This window comes from Oncorhynchus keta, chromosome 26, assembly GCF_023373465.1.
Source record: "Oncorhynchus keta strain PuntledgeMale-10-30-2019 chromosome 26, Oket_V2, whole genome shotgun sequence".
Classification (NCBI taxonomy): domain Eukaryota; kingdom Metazoa; phylum Chordata; class Actinopteri; order Salmoniformes; family Salmonidae; genus Oncorhynchus; species Oncorhynchus keta.
The window spans coordinates 42,540,655-42,559,538 of record NC_068446.1 but is presented as its reverse complement, the minus strand read 5'-3'; the positions used below and the strand labels follow the sequence as shown (position 1 = coordinate 42,559,538).

At 45.1% G+C, this 18,884-nt stretch overlaps 1 protein-coding gene across 3 annotated transcripts in view; it reads left to right on the top strand.

Annotated features, from left to right (window-relative positions):
- Positions 1 to 18,884, top strand: part of ano5a (anoctamin 5a) — a 111,958-nt gene that overhangs the window by 69,836 nt on the left and 23,238 nt on the right. For all 3 annotated transcript variants that reach the window (XM_052480948.1, XM_052480947.1, XM_052480949.1), the window contains 6 exons: positions 1,155 to 1,274; positions 8,103 to 8,218; positions 11,487 to 11,621; positions 12,345 to 12,450; positions 12,940 to 13,000; positions 13,488 to 13,639. In XM_052480948.1, the coding sequence (XP_052336908.1) occupies positions 1,155 to 1,274; positions 8,103 to 8,218; positions 11,487 to 11,621; positions 12,345 to 12,450; positions 12,940 to 13,000; positions 13,488 to 13,639 (690 nt within the window). The remainder of the gene's footprint in view (positions 1 to 1,154; positions 1,275 to 8,102; positions 8,219 to 11,486; positions 11,622 to 12,344; positions 12,451 to 12,939; positions 13,001 to 13,487; positions 13,640 to 18,884) is intronic.

The following is an 18,884-nucleotide window of genomic DNA, read 5'->3' as shown; positions in this document are numbered from 1 at the left end:
AGGGTTTATTATAGGAGAATCAAGTGGATCGTCATTAGGGTTTATTATAGGAGCATCAGGTGGATCGTCATTAGGGTTTATTATAGGAGCATCAAGTGGATCGTCATTAGGGTTTATTATAGGAGCATCAGGTGGATCGTCATTAGGGTTTATTATAGGAGCATCAAGTGGATCGTCATTAGGGTTTATTATAGGAGCATCAAGTGGATCGTCATTAGGGTTTATTATAGGAGAATCAAGTGGATCGTCATTAGGGTTTATTATAGGAGAATCAAGTGGATCGTCATTAGGGTTTATTATAGGAGCATCAGGTGGATCGTCATTAGGGTTTATTATAGGAGCATCAAGTGGATCGTCATTAGGGTTTATTATAGGAGAATCAAGTGGATCGTCATTAGGGTTTATTATAGGAGCATCAAGTGGATCGTCATTAGGGTTTATTATAGGAGAATCAAGTGGATCGTCATTAGGGTTTATTATAGGAGCATCAGGTGGATCGTCATTAGGGTTTATTATAGGAGCATCAAGTGGATCGTCATTAGGGTTTATTATAGGAGCATCAAGTGGATCGTCATTAGGGTTTATTATAGGAGCATCAGGTGGATCGTCATTAGGGTTTATTATAGGAGCATCAAGTGGATCGTCATTAGGGTTTATTATAGGAGCATCAGGTGGATCGTCATTAGGGTTTATTATAGGAGCATCAAGTGGATCGTCATTAGGGTTTATTATAGGAGCATCAAGTGGATCGTCATTAGGGTTTATTATAGGAGCATCAGGTGGATCGTCATTAGGGTTTATTATAGGAGCATCAAGTGGATCGTCATTAGGGTTTATTATAGGAGCATCAGGTGGATCGTCATTAGGGTTTATTATAGGAGCATCAGGTGGATCGTCATTAGGGTTTATTATAGGAGCATCAATTGGATCGTCATTAGGGTTTATTATAGGAGCATCAATTGGACTGTCGTAACACTTATTTCTTATCAGAGTTTTAAATGTAGCCATTCAAGCTAATCCTGTAAATATAGTGGCTTCTAAAATGAATTAATATAATATTAAACTTTCACCTCTCCTCCTCCAGGTGTACTAAATGACCTTTCACCTCTCCTCCTCCAGGTGTACTAAATGACCTTTCACCTCTCCTCCTCCAGGTGTACTATATCCTGGCCCGCTGTGCGTACTACAAGGAGGACAGTGACGACAAGAACAAGAAGGGCATCAAGCGCCTGCTCAACAACGGGACCTACGGGGCTGCCTTCCCACTACATGACGTAAGAAGCTACTGTATAACAGTGACCTTTCTCCTGGCGGCTAAAACAGTGTTGCACTCTGGGCTCTTGTTGGGCCTACTGGTATGCACATGTGCCATTGAGTATCTGTGAAGTCGTTAAAGGCATAGGGTGTGAGTGAGGTATGTATATACTGTACTCGATACCATCTACTGTATGCTGCTCTGTACCATCACTCATTCATATATCTTTATGTACATATTCTTTATCCCCTTACACTGTGTATAAGACAGTAGTTTTGGAATTGTTAGTTAGATTACTTGTTGGTTATCACTGCATTGTCGGAACTAGAAGCACAAGCATTTCGCTACACTCGCATTAACATCTGCTAACCATGTGTATGTGACAAATAAAATTTGATTTGGTGTGAGTGAGGTATAAATTACTTCAAAGATAGTTTTCGGCGGAGCCAATGCGCAGAGACATAAAGATGAGTTCATCTGACTCTGGGGGAAGTAGAAAAATGTCTTGATTTGCCAGGATCTTCGCACCATCGCTTTACTGTTGTAGGGTGAAAGGAAAGTGCAATACACGTTGTTGTTTTTTGTGCACAATGTGCTCTCTTTATGTTTCATACAATAATTCCCTGTTTAGAGGACAGTTGGGTATGTGGCTACTGCGACCGAAGCTCATTTCTAATTGAACTGATCCAAGCATTTTCTCTGTAACAAAACTGACATCACCTTTCGATGTGACACACGCATGTTATGGATGAACAGTAGCACCATGACTCTATAAATGGCATGTATCCAGTAGGACCATGACTCTATAAATGACATGTATCTAGTAGCACCATGACTCTATAAATGGCATGTATCCAGTAGCACCATGACTCTAATGACATCTATCCAGTAGCACCATGACTCTATAAATGGCATGTATCCAGTAGCACCATGACTCTAATGACATGTATCCAGTAGGACCATGACTCTATAAATGACATGTATCCAGTAGCACCATGACTCTAATGACATGTATCCAGTAGCACCATGACTCTATAAATGACATGTATCCAGTAGCACCATGACTCTAATGGCATCTATCCAGTAGCACCATGACTCTAATGGCATCTATCCAGTAGCACCATGACTCTATAAATGGCATGTATCCAGTAGCACCATGACTCTATAAATGGCATGTATCCAGTAGCACCATGACTCTATAAATGACATGTATCCAGTAGCACCATGACTCTATAAATGACATGTATCCAGTAGCACCATGACTCTAATGGCATGTATCCAGTAGGACCATGACTCTATAAATGACATGTATCCAGTAGGACCATGACTCTATAAATGACATGTATCCAGTAGGACCATGACTCTAATGGCATGTATCCAGTAGCACCATGACTCTAATGGCATGTATCCAGTAGCACCATGACTCTAATGGCATGTATCCAGTAGCACCATGACTCTATAAATGACATGTATCCAGTAGCACCATGACTCTAATGGCATGTATCCAGTAGCACCATGACTCTAATGGCATGTATCCAGTAGGACCATGACTCTATAAATGACATGTATCCAGTAGCACCATGACTCTATAAATGACATGTATCCAGTAGCACCATGACTCTAATGGCATCTATCCAGTAGCACCATGACTCTATAAATGGCATGTATCCAGTAGCACCATGACTCTAATGGCATGTATCCAGTAGCACCATGACTCTATAAATGACATGTATCCAGTAGCACCATGACTCTATAAATGACATGTATCCAGTAGGACCATGACTCTATAAATGACATGTATCCAGTAGGACCATGACTCTATAAATGACATGTATCCAGTAGGACCATGACTCTAATGGCATGTATCCAGTAGCACCATGACCCTAATGGCATGTATCCAGTAGCACCATGACTCTAATGGCATGTATCCAGTAGGACCATGACTCTATAAATGACATGTATCCAGTAGCACCATGACTCTATAAATGACATGTATCCAGTAGCACCGTGACTCTATAAATGACATGTATCCAGTAGCACCATGACTCTATAAATGGCATGTATCCAGTAGCACCATGACTCTATAAATGACATGTATCCAGTAGGACCATGACTCTATAAATGACATGTATCCAGTAGGACCATGACTCTAATGACATGTATCCAGTAGCACCATGACTCTATAAATGACATGTATCCAGTAGGACCATGACTCTAATGACATGTATCCAGTAGCACCATGACTCTATAAATGACATGTATCCAGTAGCACCATGACTCTATAAATGACATGTATCCAGTAGCACCATGACTCTATAAATGACATGTATCCAGTAGCACCATGACTCTATAAATGACATGTATCCAGTAGCACCATGACTCTAATGGCATGTATCCAGTAGCACCATGACTCTAATGGCATCTATCCAAGCACCATGACTCTATAAATGGCATGTATCCAGTAGCACCATGACTCTATAAATGACATGTATCCAGTAGCACCATGACTCTATAAATGACATGTATCCAGTAGCACCATGACTCTAATGGCATCTATCCAGTAGCACCATGACTCTAATGGCATCTATCCAGTAGCACCATGACTCTATAAATGGCATGTATCCAGTAGCACCATGACTCTATAAATGACATGTATCCAGTAGCACCATGACTCTAATGGCATCTATCCAGTAACCATGACTCTAATGGCATCTATCCAGTAGCACCATGACTCTATAAATGGCATGTATCCAGTAGCACCATGACTCTATAAATGACATGTATCCAGTAGCACCATGACTCTATAAATGACATGTATCCAGTAGCACCATGACTCTAATGGCATGTATCCAGTAGCACCATGACTCTATAAATGACATGTATCCAGTAGGACCATGACTCTATAAATGACATGTATCCAGTAGGACCATGACTCTATAAATGACATGTATCCAGTAGGACCATGACTCTAATGGCATGTATCCAGTAGCACCATGACTCTAATGGCATCTATCCAGTAGGACCATGACTCTACTGACATCTATCCAGTAGCACCATGACTCTATAAATGACATCTATCCAGTAGGACCATGACTCTATAAATGACATCTATCCAGTAGCACCATGACTCTAATGACATCTATCCAGTAGGACCATGACTCTATAAATGACATGTATCCAGTAGGACCATGACTCTATTGACATCTATAGGACCATGACTCTAATGACATCTATCCAGTAGCACCATGACTCTATAAATGGCATGTATCCAGTAGCACCATGACTCTAATGACATGTATCCAGTAGCACCATGACTCTAATGACATGTATCCAGTAGGACCATGACTCTATTGACATCTATCCAGTAGGACCATGACTCTAATGGCATCTATCCAGTAGGACCATGACTCTATAAATGACATGTATCCAGTAGGACCATGACTCTATTGACATCTATCCTGTAGGACCATGACTCTAATGACATCTATCCAGTAGGACCATGACTCTATAAATGGCATGTATCCAGTAGCACCATGACTCTAATGACATGTATCCAGTAGGACCATGACTCTATAAATGACATGTATCCAGTAGCACCATGACTCTAATGACATGTATCCAGTAGCACCATGACTCTATAAATGACATGTATCCAGTAGCACCATGACTCTAATGGCATCTATCCAGTAGCACCATGACTCTAATGGCATCTATCCAGTAGCACCATGACTCTATAAATGGCATGTATCCAGTAGCACCATGACTCTATAAATGGCATGTATCCAGTAGCACCATGACTCTATAAATGACATGTATCCAGTAGCACCATGACTCTAATGGCATGTATCCAGTAGCACCGTGACTCTATAAATGACATGTATCCAGTAGGATCATGACTCTATAAATGACATGTATCCAGTAGGACCATGACTCTATAAATGACATGTATCCAGTAGGACCATGACTCTAATGGCATGTATCCAGTAGCACCATGACTCTAATGGCATGTATCCAGTAGCACCATGACTCTAATGGCATGTATCCAGTAGGACCATGACTCTATAAATGACATGTATCCAGTAGCACCATGACTCTAATGGCATCTATCCAGTAGCACCATGACTCTAATGGCATGTATCCAGTAGGACCATGACTCTATAAATGACATGTATCCAGTAGCACCATGACTCTATAAATGACATGTATCCAGTAGCACCATGACTCTAATGGCATCTATCCAGTAGCACCATGACTCTATAAATGGCATGTATCCAGTAGCACCATGACTCTAATGGCATGTATCCAGTAGCACCATGACTCTATAAATGACATGTATCCAGTAGCACCATGACTCTATAAATGGCATGTATCCAGTAGCACCATGACTCTATAAATGACATGTATCCAGTAGGACCATGACTCTATAAATGACATGTATCCAGTAGGACCATGACTCTAATGGCATGTATCCAGTAGCACCATGACCCTAATGGCATGTATCCAGTAGCACCATGACTCTAATGGCATGTATCCAGTAGGACCATGACTCTATAAATGACATGTATCCAGTAGCACCATGACTCTATAAATGACATGTATCCAGTAGCACCGTGACTCTATAAATGACATGTATCCAGTAGCACCATGACTCTATAAATGACATGTATCCAGTAGGACCATGACTCTATAAATGACATGTATCCAGTAGGACCATGACTCTATAAATGACATGTATCCAGTAGGACCATGACTCTAATGGCATGTATCCAGTAGCACCATGACTCTAATGGCATGTATCCAGTAGCACCATGACTCTAATGGCATGTATCCAGTAGGACCATGACTCTATAAATGACATGTATCCAGTAGCACCATGACTCTATAAATGACATGTATCCAGTAGCACCATGACTCTAATGACATGTATCCAGTAGCACCATGACTCTATAAATGTCATGTATCTAGTAGCACCATGACTCTAATGTGTATCCAGTAGCACCATCACTCTATAAATGACATGTATCCAGTAGCACCATGACTCTATAAATGACATGTATCCAGTAGCACCATGACTCTATAAATGACATGTATCCAGTAGCACCATGACTCTATAAATGACATGTATCCAGTAGCACCATGACTCTAATGATCTATCCAGTAGCACCATGACTCTAATGGCATCTATCCAGTAGCACCATGACTCTATAAATGGCATGTATCCAGTAGCACCATGACTCTATAAATGACATGTATCCAGTAGCACCATGACTCTAATGGCATCTATCCAGTAGCACCATGACTCTAATGGCATCTATCCAGTAGCACCATGACTCTATAAATGGCATGTATCCAGTAGCACCATGACTCTATAAATGACATGTATCCAGTAGCACCATGACTCTATAAATGACATGTATCCAGTAGCACCATGACTCTAATGGCATGTATCCAGTAGCACCGTGACTCTATAAATGACATGTATCCAGTAGGACCATGACTCTATAAATGACATGTATCCAGTAGGACCATGACTCTATAAATGACATGTATCCAGTAGGACCATGACTCTAATGGCATGTATCCAGTAGCACCATGACTCTAATGGCATGTATCCAGTAGCACCATGACTCTACTGACATCTATCCAGTAGCACCATGACTCTAATGACATCTATCCAGTAGCACCATGACTCTAATGACATGTATCCAGTAGGACCATGACTCTAATGGCATCTATCCAGTAGGACCATGACTCTACTGACATCTATCCAGTAGGACCATGACTCTAATGACATGTATCCAGTAGCACCATGACTCTAATGGCATGTATCCAGTAGGACCATGACTCTATAAATGACATCTATCCAGTAGGACCATGACTCTATAAATGACATGTATCCAGTAGCACCATGACTCTATAAATGACATGTATCCAGTAGCACCATGACTCTATAAATGACATATATCCAGTAGCACCATGACTCTATAAATGACATGTATCCAGTAGGACCATGACTCTAATGACATGTATCCAGTAGCACCATGACTCTATAAATGACATGTATCCAGTAGCACCATGACTCTATAAATGACATGTATCCAGTAGCACCATGACTCTATAAATGACATGTATCCAGTAGCACCATGACTCTATAAATGACATGTATCCAGTAGGACCATGACTCTAATGACATGTATCCAGTAGCACCATGACTCTATAAATGACATGTATCCAGTAGGACCATGACTCTACTGACATGTATCCAGTAGCACCATGACTCTAATGGCATCTATCCAGTAGGACCATGACTCTAATGACATCTATCCAGTAGGACCATGACTCTAATGGCATCTATCCAGTAGGACCATGACTCTATAAATGACATGTATCCAGTAGGACCATGACTCTATTGACATCTATCCTGTAGGACCATGACTCTAATGACATGTATCCAGTAGCACCATGACTCTAATGACATCTATCCTGTAGGACCATGACTCTATAAATGACATGTATCCAGTAGGACCATGACTCTAATGACATGTATCCAGTAGCACCATGACTCTAATGACATCTATCCAGTAGGACCATGACTCTAATGACATGTATCCAGTAGCACCATGACTCTAATGACATGTATCCAGTAGCACCATGACTCTATAAATGACATGTATCCAGTAGGACCATGACTCTACTGACATGTATCCAGTAGCACCATGACTCTAATGGCATCTATCCAGTAGGACCATGACTCTAATGACATCTATCCAGTAGCACCATGACTCTACTGACATGTATCCAGTAGCACCATGACTCTAATGACATCTTTCTCTATGTATGTCTACAGTCTCGGTACTGGAAGGCATCCAGAGACCCCAACAGTGAGAGTGAGAGATTCAGCCTCTACAAACACTGGGCCCGGTTCTTCAGTTTCTTCAAGGAGCAGCCTCTCAATTTGATACGGTGAGAGCACGACACAACATGACACAACACAACACAACATGACACAACACGACACAACACGACACAACACGACACAACATGACACAACACAACACAACATGACACAACACGACACAACATGACACGACACAACACGACACAACATGACACAACACGACACAACATGACACAACATGACACAACACGACACAACACGACACAACACGACACAACATGACACAACATGACACAACACGACACAACATGACACAACATGACACAACACAACACAACACGACACAACACGACACAACACGACACAACATGACACAACATGACACAACACGACACAACATGACACAACACGACACAACATGACACAACACGACACAACATGACACAACATGACACAACACGACACGACACAACACGACACAACATGACACAACACAACACAACATGACACAACACGACACAACATGACACAACACGACACAACACGACACAACATGACACAACATGACACAACACGACACAACATGACACAACATGACACAACATGACACAACACGACACAACACGACACAACACGACACAACATGACACAACACGACACAACACGACACAACACGACACGACACAACACGACACAACACGACACAACACGACACAACACGACACAACACGACACAACACAACACGACACAACACGACACAACATGACACAACACCACACAACACAACATGACACAACATGACACAACACGACACAACATGACATGACACAACACAACATGACACAACACGACACAAAATGACACAAAATGACATGACACAACATGACACAACACGACACGACACAACATGACACAAAATGACACAACATGACACAACACGACATGACACAACACGACACAACACGACACAACACGACACAACACAACATGACACAACACGACACAAAATGACACAACACGACATGACACAACACCACACAACATGACACAACACGACACAACACGACACAACACGACACAACACAACATGACACAACACGACACAACATGACACAACACGACACAACATGACACAACACGACACAAAAATGACACAAAATGACAACACGACACGACACACGACACAACACGACACAACACGACATGACACAACACCACACAACATGACACAACACAACACAACACGACACAACACGACACCACACAACATGACACAACACGACACAACATGACACAACACGACACAACATGACACAACACGACACAACATGACACAACACGACACGACACAACACCACACAACATGACACAACACGACACAACATGACACAACATGACACAACATGACACAACACCACACAACATGACACAACACGACACAACACGACATGACACAACACGACACAACATGACACAACATGACACAACACGACACCACACAACACGACACAACACGACACAACACGACACGACACAACACGACACAACACGACACAACACGACACAACACGACACAACATGACACAACACCAAACAACACGACATGATACAACACAACATGACACAACATGACACAACATGATACCACACAACACCACACAACATGACACAACACGACACAACACGACACAACACAACATGACACAACATGACACAACACCACACAACACGACACAACATGACACAACACGACACAACATGACACAACATGACACAACATGACACAACACCACACAACACGACACAACACGACACAACATGACACAACACGACACAACATGACACAACACGACACAACATGACACAACACGACACAACACCACACAACATGACACAACATGACACAACACAACACGACACAACATGACACAACACGACACAACATGACACAACATGACACAACACCACACAACACGACACAACACGACACAACACGACACAACATGACACAACATGATACAACATGATACAACATGATACAACACAACACCATGACACAACATGATACAACACAACACGACACAACATGACACAACACAACACGACACAACATGACACAACACGACACAACATGACACAACATGACACAACATGACACAACACCACACAACACGACACAACACGACACAACATGACACAACATGACACAACACGACACAACACAACACAACACAACACAACACAACACGACACAACACGACACAACATGACACAACACAACACGACACAACATGACACAACACAACACCACACAACATAACACACAACATGACACAACATGACACAACAACACACACGACACGACACAACACAACAACATGACACAACATGACACAACATGACACAACATGACACAACACAACACGACACAACACGACACAACACGACACAACACCACACAACACGACACAACACGACACAACACGACACAACACGACACAACACGACACAACATGACACAACATATTATTTTTCTATTTTCTTATTTTTTTCATTTGATTTATTTCTGTTTATGTCAGTTTATTTAGTAAATACTTTGTTATCACTTATTATTTTCTTAAAACTGCATTGCTGGTTAAGGGCTTGTTAGTAAGCATTTGACTGTAAGGTTCTACACCTGTTGTATTCTGCGCATGTGACAAATAACATTTGATTAGATTTTTTTTCCATCCCGACTACCGACACTTTCATTACTATGGGACAGCGGGAGATCAAATTTGAGTATTGAAACATTGTTGCAAATGTCGGAGAGACAGACAGCAAGGTTGATGATCTCTGCTGTTGAAAACTAAATATTAGTCTAAAAGAAATGTGAGATAATGTCTATATGCATTTTATAGTGGAGATCAAGTTTATAAATTGCCTGGCTGGGCTGATGATACAGTGGATTTTCGCAGTCAGATGGAACAGAGTAAATAGGCATTTTAGACCCACCAGTTGTATAATCCAACATACATGAACCCCCTACGTACAGTGACAGACCTTACAGTATATTTCCAGATATCTTGATTGCTGTAAACTCTGCAGGCTGAATTCACCTTTAAAAGTAAACTACAGTGCCCAGGTCGTCAACTATAACTGTGTCTGCCCATTATTTTTAGACACTAGACCTGACCTGGAGTTCACAACCTGCTTGTTGTTGTTTGATTGGTTGTGTTGTATTTCCCATAACAGGAAGTATTACGTGGAGAAGATGTTTGATTGGTTGTATTTCCCATAACAGGAAGTATTACGTGGAGAAGATGTTTGATTGGTTGTATTTCCCATAACAGGAAGTATTACGGGGAGAAGATTGGGATCTACTTTGCCTGGCTGGGTTTCTACACTGAGATGCTGTTCTTCGCTGCGGTAGTCGGCCTGATCTGTTTTCTCTATGGATTGTTCACCTTCGATGACAACGTCTGGAGGTGAGGGCCCCTGAATCCCAATTCAACCCCTAGCCACTAGCCCCTTACATTTGTGTTGTGTAGCCCCTAGATCCTATCCCCCTTGTGTGAGCCCCTAGCTCCTATCCCCCTTGTGTGAGCCCCTAGCTCCTATCCCCCTTGTGTGAGCCCCTAGCTCCTATCCCCTAGGCGTTCTTGTTGATCTGAGAGGATGGTTGGTGGAAGCAGTATCTAGTGTAACTATTATACATTTGTATGTTGTCCGTGGATGTCAGATTGATATGTTCGATGATTGGGACTCTAGCTAAGGCTGGCTGGGAATGTAGCTCATATGTTTTGATACAGTTAGACCTACATTACCGGTCCAAAGTTTAAAAACACGTACCTCATTCAACAGTGTTTCTTTATTTTGTAGAATAATATTGAAGACATCAAAAAACTGTATGAAATAACACATATGGAATCATGTAGTAACCAAAAAAAGTGTTAAACAAATCAAAATATATTTTATATACTTTTTTTTGGTTACTACATGATTCCATATGTGCTATTTCATAGTTGTGATGTCTTCACTATTATTCTACAAATGTAGAAAATAATAAAACATTTTTAAAAAATTTTGATCGAGTAGGTGTTGTAAAATCTTTTGGCCGGTAGTGTAAATCATGACATCATGACGCTATCATTTAGATTGCTTTGAAATCTCTTTCTTATGTGCTTCTCCATCATTCTTCGTTGTTTCAGTAAAGAAATCTGCAGTGAGGAGATTGGAGGCAACATTATCATGTGTCCGCTGTGTGATAAGACATGTGGCTACTGGAAGCTCAACTCAACGTGTAACTCGTCCTGGGTAAGAAGTACACCCAAGCTTTGCACTGTGAAGATATAATTGTTTTAGGGCTCCCGAGTGGCGCACTGCATCTCTGGTTCGAATCCTGGCTGCTTCTACATCTGCATTGCTTGCTGTTTGGGGTTTTAGGCTGGGTTTCTGTATAGCACTACATCAGCTGATGTAAAAATTGGTTTATAAATACATTTGATTGATTGATTGATTGATATCACAACTGGCCGTGATTGGGAGTTCCATAGGGCTGCGCACAATTAGCCCAGCGTTGTCTGGGCTTGACTGGGGTAGGACGTCATTGTAAAAAAAAAAAAATGTTTTTAACTGACTGGCCTAGTTAAATAAAGGTTAAATGTAAAAAATAATAATAATAAAAAAATGGAAATGTGTTTAATTTGTAGACACATATCTCTAAGGACTTTTTGAACATCATGTTTTCTTCTTTTAAGACACGTTATTTTGTCTATGAACTTACTCTGGTTTTTCTTCTTTCAGCAATCGCATATGTTTGACAATGTGGGGACAGTTTTCTTTGCCATATTCATGGGGATTTGGGGTAAGTGACAGTACTGTAACTGTGCATGAGTGCCCCCTAGTGGCAGCTGCCAATAGCTACAACTGGAAAACAGACATTCTCTTGGAGTACTATGGAACTTTATAACAGCAGAGCCTCTCTAGCCTGAAGTCAGGACCTGTTGACAGTTACATATTTTACATTTTAGTCACTTACAGCAGCGATTAGGGTTGTGCCTTGCTCAAGGGCACATCGGCATAATTTTTTCTACCTGGTCGGCTCAGGGATTTGAACCGGCGACCTTTCGCCAAACATATGACACGGAGAGTGTACCCAGCCTACAGCCTCACCTGTATGAATGCTCTGTCATGTGGGTGAATTCCTACTGAATATAGCACACACTGAAGGGATGAGTGATATCTAACATAATGCTAAACTATTGCTAGTAAAAAGAATGAAGTTCTACCAAGCCTTTCCACAGAGTCTGCTTTTGGCCTGAACTCTGTCTCCTCATCCTGTCCTCCTGCAGTGACTCTGTTCCTGGAGTTCTGGAAGCGTCGGCAGGCCCGGCTGGAGTACGAGTGGGACCTGGTGGACTTTGAGGAAGAGCAGCAGCAGCTTCAACTACGACCAGAGTACGAGATCAAATGTACCAGCCGCAGACTCAACCGCGTTACACAGGTGCTTGTGTTACCATCACTTACCTGCATCATACCACTGGGTTAGGGGTTAAGGGTGTAGGGGTTAGGGTGTAGGGGTTAGGGTTTAGGGTTTAGCGTGGGGTTTGGGGTTAGGTTTAGGCATTAGGGTTAGGTTTAAGGGTTAGGGTTAGGATTTAGCGTGGGGTTAGGTTTATGGGTTAGGGTTTAGCGTGGGGTTTGGGTTTGGGTTAGGTTTAGGGGTTAGGGTTTAGCGTGGGGTTGGGGCTAGGGTTAGGTTTAGGGGTTAGGGTTTAGCGTGGGGTTGGGGCTAGGGTTAGGTTTAGCGTGGGGTTGGGGCTAGGGTTAGGTTTATGGGTTAGGGTTTAGCGTGGGGTTTGGGTTAGTTTTAGGGGTTAGGGTTTAGCGTGGGGTTGGGGTTAGGTTTAGGGGTTAGGATTTAGCGTGGGGTTTGGGTTAGGTTTAGGGGTTAGGGTTTAGCGTGAGGTTGGGTTTAATGTTACGGCCAGAGGGTTAGGGTTTAGCGTGGGGTTGGGGTTAGGGTTATAGGGTTTAGCATGGGGTTAGGGTTTAGCGCGGGGTTGGGGTTAGGGTTAGGGATTAGCGGGGGGTTGGGGTTACGGTTTAGCGTGGGGTTAGGGTTAGGGTTTAGCGTGGGGTTGGGGTTTAGCCTGGGGTTAGGGGTTAGTGTAGGGTTAGGGTTTAGCATGGGGTTAGGGTTAGGGGTTAGCGTGGGGTTAGGGTTTAGCGTGGGGTTGGGGTTACGGCCAGAGTACGAGATCAAGTGTACCAGACGCAGACTCAACCGCGTTACACAGGTGCTTGTGTTACCATCACTTACCTGCATCATACCACTGGGTTAGGGGTTAAGGGTGTAGGGGTTAGGGTTTAGCGTGGGGTTTGGGGTTAGGGGTTTGGGGCTCATGTTACCATACACAGGGGCTCGTGGTACCATACACAGGGGCTCGTGGTACCATACACAGGGGCTCGTGGTACCATACACAGGGGCTCGTGATACCATACACAGGGGCTCGTGTTACCATACACAGGGGCTCGTGATACCATACACAGGGGCTCGTGTTACCATACACAGGGGCTCGTGATACCATACACAGGGGCTCGTGATACCATACACAGAGGCTCGTGTTAATATACACAGGGGCTCGTGATACCATACACAGGGGCTCGTGGTACCATACACAGAGGCTCGTGTTAATATACACAGGGGCTCGTGATACCATACACAGGGGCTCGTGTTAATATACACAGGGGCTCGTGGTACCATACACAGGGGCTCGTGTTACCATACACAGGGGCTCGTGATACCATACACAGGGGCTCGTGGTACCATACACAGAGGCTCGTGTTAATATACACAGGGGCTCGTGTTAACATACACAGGGGCTCGTGATACCATACACAGGGCCTCGTGGTACCATACACAGGGGCTCGTGTTACCATACACAGGGGCTCGTGGTACCGTACACAGGGGCTCGTGTTACCATACACAGGGGCTCGTGGTACCGTACACAGGGGCTCGTGTTACCATACACAGGGGCTCGTGTTACCATACACAGGGGCTCGTGGTACCGTACACAGGGGCTCGTGGTACCATACACAGAGGCTCGTGTTAATATACACAGGGGCTCGTGGTACCATACACAGGGGCTCGTGTTACCATACACAGGGGCTCGTGATACCATACACAGGGGCTCGTGATACCATACACAGGGGCTCGTGTTAATATACACAGGGGCTCGTGGTACCATACACAGGGGCTCGTGATACCATACACAGGGGCTCGTGGTACCATACACAGAGGCTCGTGTTAATATACACAGGGGCTCGTGGTACCATACACAGGGGCTCGTGATACCATACACAGGGGCTCGTGATACCATACACAGGGGCTCGTGGTACCATACACAGAGGCTCGTGTTAATATACACAGGGGCTCGTGATACCATACACAGGGGCTCGTGGTACCATACACAGGGGCTCGTGATACCATACACAGGGGCTCGTGTTACCATACACAGAGGCTCGTGTTAATATACACAGGGGCTCGTGGTACCATACACAGGGGCTCGTGATACCATACACAGGGGCTCGTGATACCATACACAGGGGCTCGTGGTACCATACACAGGGGCTCGTGTTAATATACACAGGGGCTCGTGTTAACATACACAGGGGCTCGTGGTACCATACACAGGGGCTCGTGGTACCATACACAGAGGCTCGTGTTAATATACACAGGGGCTCGTGGTACCATACACAGGGGCTCGTGATACCATACACAGGGGCTCGTGGTACCATACACAGGGGCTCGTGATACCATACACAGGGGCTCGTGATACCATACACAGGGGCTCGTGATACCATACACAGGGGCTCGTGGTACCATACACAGGGGCTCGTGATACCATACACAGGGGCTCGTGATACCATACACAGGGGCTCGTGGTACCATACACAGGGGCTCGTGGTACCATACACAGGGGCTCATGGTACCATACACAGGGGCTCGTGGTACCATACACAGGGGCTCGTGTTAACATACACAGGGGCTCGTGATACCATACACAGGGGCTCATGGTACCATACACAGGGGCTCATGGTACCATACACAGGGGCTCGTGTTACCATACACAGGGGCTCGTGTTAACATACACAGGGGCTCATGGTACCATACACAGGGGCTCGTGGTACCATACACAGGGGCTCGTGGTACCGTACACAGGGGCTCGTGGTACCATACACAGGGGCTCGTGTTAATATACACAGGGGCTCGTGATACCATACACAGGGGCTCATGGTACCATACACAGGGGCTCGTGGTACCATACACAGGGGCTCGTGTTAACATACACAGAGGCTCGTGGTACCGTACACAGGGGCTCGTGTTAACATACACAGGGGCTCGTGGTACCATACACAGGGGCTCGTGGTACCATACACAGGGGCTCGTGGTACCATACACAGGGGCTCGTGTTAACATACACAGGGGCTCATGGTACCATACACAGGGGCTCATGGTACCATACACAGGGGCTCATGGTACCATACACAGGGGCTCGTGGTACCATACACAGGGGCTCGTGGTACCATACACAGGGGCTCGTGGTACCATACACAGGGGCTCGTGTTAACATACACAGGGGCTCTGGTTACCATACACAGGGGGTGGTACCATACACAGGGGCTCGTGGTACCATACACAGGGGCTCGTGGTACCATACACAGGCTCGTGGGGCTCGTGGTACCATACACAGGGGCTCGTGGTACCAGGGGCTCGTGGTACACAGAGGCTCGTGTTAATATACACAGGGGCTCGTGATACCATACACAGGGGCTCGTGGTACCATACACAGAGGCTCGTGTTAATATACACAGGGGCTCGTGATACCATACACAGGGGCTCGTGTTAATATACACAGGGGCTCGTGGTACCATACACAGGGGCTCGTGTTACCATACACAGGGGCTCGTGATACCATACACAGGGGCTCGTGGTACCATACACAGAGGCTCGTGTTAATATACACAGGGGCTCGTGTTAACATACACAGGGGCTCGTGATACCATACACAGGGCCTCGTGGTACCATACACAGGGGCTCGTGTTACCATACACAGGGGCTCGTGGTACCGTACACAGGGGCTCGTGTTACCATACACAGGGGCTCGTGGTACCGTACACAGGGGCTCGTGTTACCATACACAGGGGCTCGTGTTACCATACACAGGGGCTCGTGGTACCGTACACAGGGGCTCGTGGTACCATACACAGAGGCTCGTGTTAATATACACAGGGGCTCGTGGTACCATACACAGGGGCTCGTGTTACCATACACAGGGGCTCGTGATACCATACACAGGGGCTCGTGATACCATACACAGGGGCTCGTGTTAATATACACAGGGGCTCGTGGTACCATACACAGGGGCTCGTGATACCATACACAGGGGCTCGTGGTACCATACACAGAGGCTCGTGTTAATATACACAGGGGCTCGTGGTACCATACACAGGGGCTCGTGATACCATACACAGGGGCTCGTGATACCATACACAGGGGCTCGTGGTACCATACACAGAGGCTCGTGTTAATATACACAGGGGCTCGTGATACCATACACAGGGGCTCGTGGTACCATACACAGGGGCTCGTGATACCATACACAGGGGCTCGTGTTACCATACACAGAGGCTCGTGTTAATATACACAGGGGCTCGTGGTACCATACACAGGGGCTCGTGATACCATACACAGGGGCTCGTGATACCATACACAGGGGCTCGTGGTACCATACACAGGGGCTCGTGTTAATATACACAGGGGCTCGTGTTAACATACACAGGGGCTCGTGGTACATACACAGGGGCTCGTGGTACCATACACAGAGGCTCGTGTTAATATACACAGGGGCTCGTGGTACCATACACAGGGGCTCGTGATACCATACACAGGGGCTCGTGATACCATACACAGGGGCTCGTGGTACCATACACAGGGGCTCGTGATACCATACACAGGGGCTCGTGATACCATACACAGGGGCTCGTGATACCATACACAGGGGCTCGTGGTACCATACACAGGGGCTCGTGATACCATACACAGGGGCTCGTGATACCATACACAGGGGCTCGTGGTACCATACACAGGGGCTCGTGGTACCATACACAGGGGCTCATGGTACCATACACAGGGGCTCGTGGTACCATACACAGGGGCTCGTGTTAACATACACAGGGGCTCGTGATACCATACACAGGGGCTCATGGTACCATACACAGGGGCTCATGGTACCATACACAGGGGCTCGTGTTACCATACACAGGGGCTCGTGTTAACATACACAGGGGCTCATGGTACCATACACAGGGGCTCGTGGTACCATACACAGGGGCTCGTGGTACCGTACACAGGGGCTCGTGGTACCATACACAGGGGCTCGTGTTAATATACACAGGGGCTCGTGATACCATACACAGGGGCTCATGGTACCATACACAGGGGCTCGTGGTACCATACACAGGGGCTCGTGTTAACATACACAGAGGCTCGTGGTACCGTACACAGGGGCTCGTGTTAACATACACAGGGGCTCGTGGTACCATACACAGGGGCTCGTGGTACCATACACAGGGGCTCGTGGTACCATACACAGGGGCTCGTGTTACACAGGGCTCATGGTAACATACACAGGGGCTCATGGTACCATACACAGGGGCTCATGGTACCATACACAGGGGCTCAT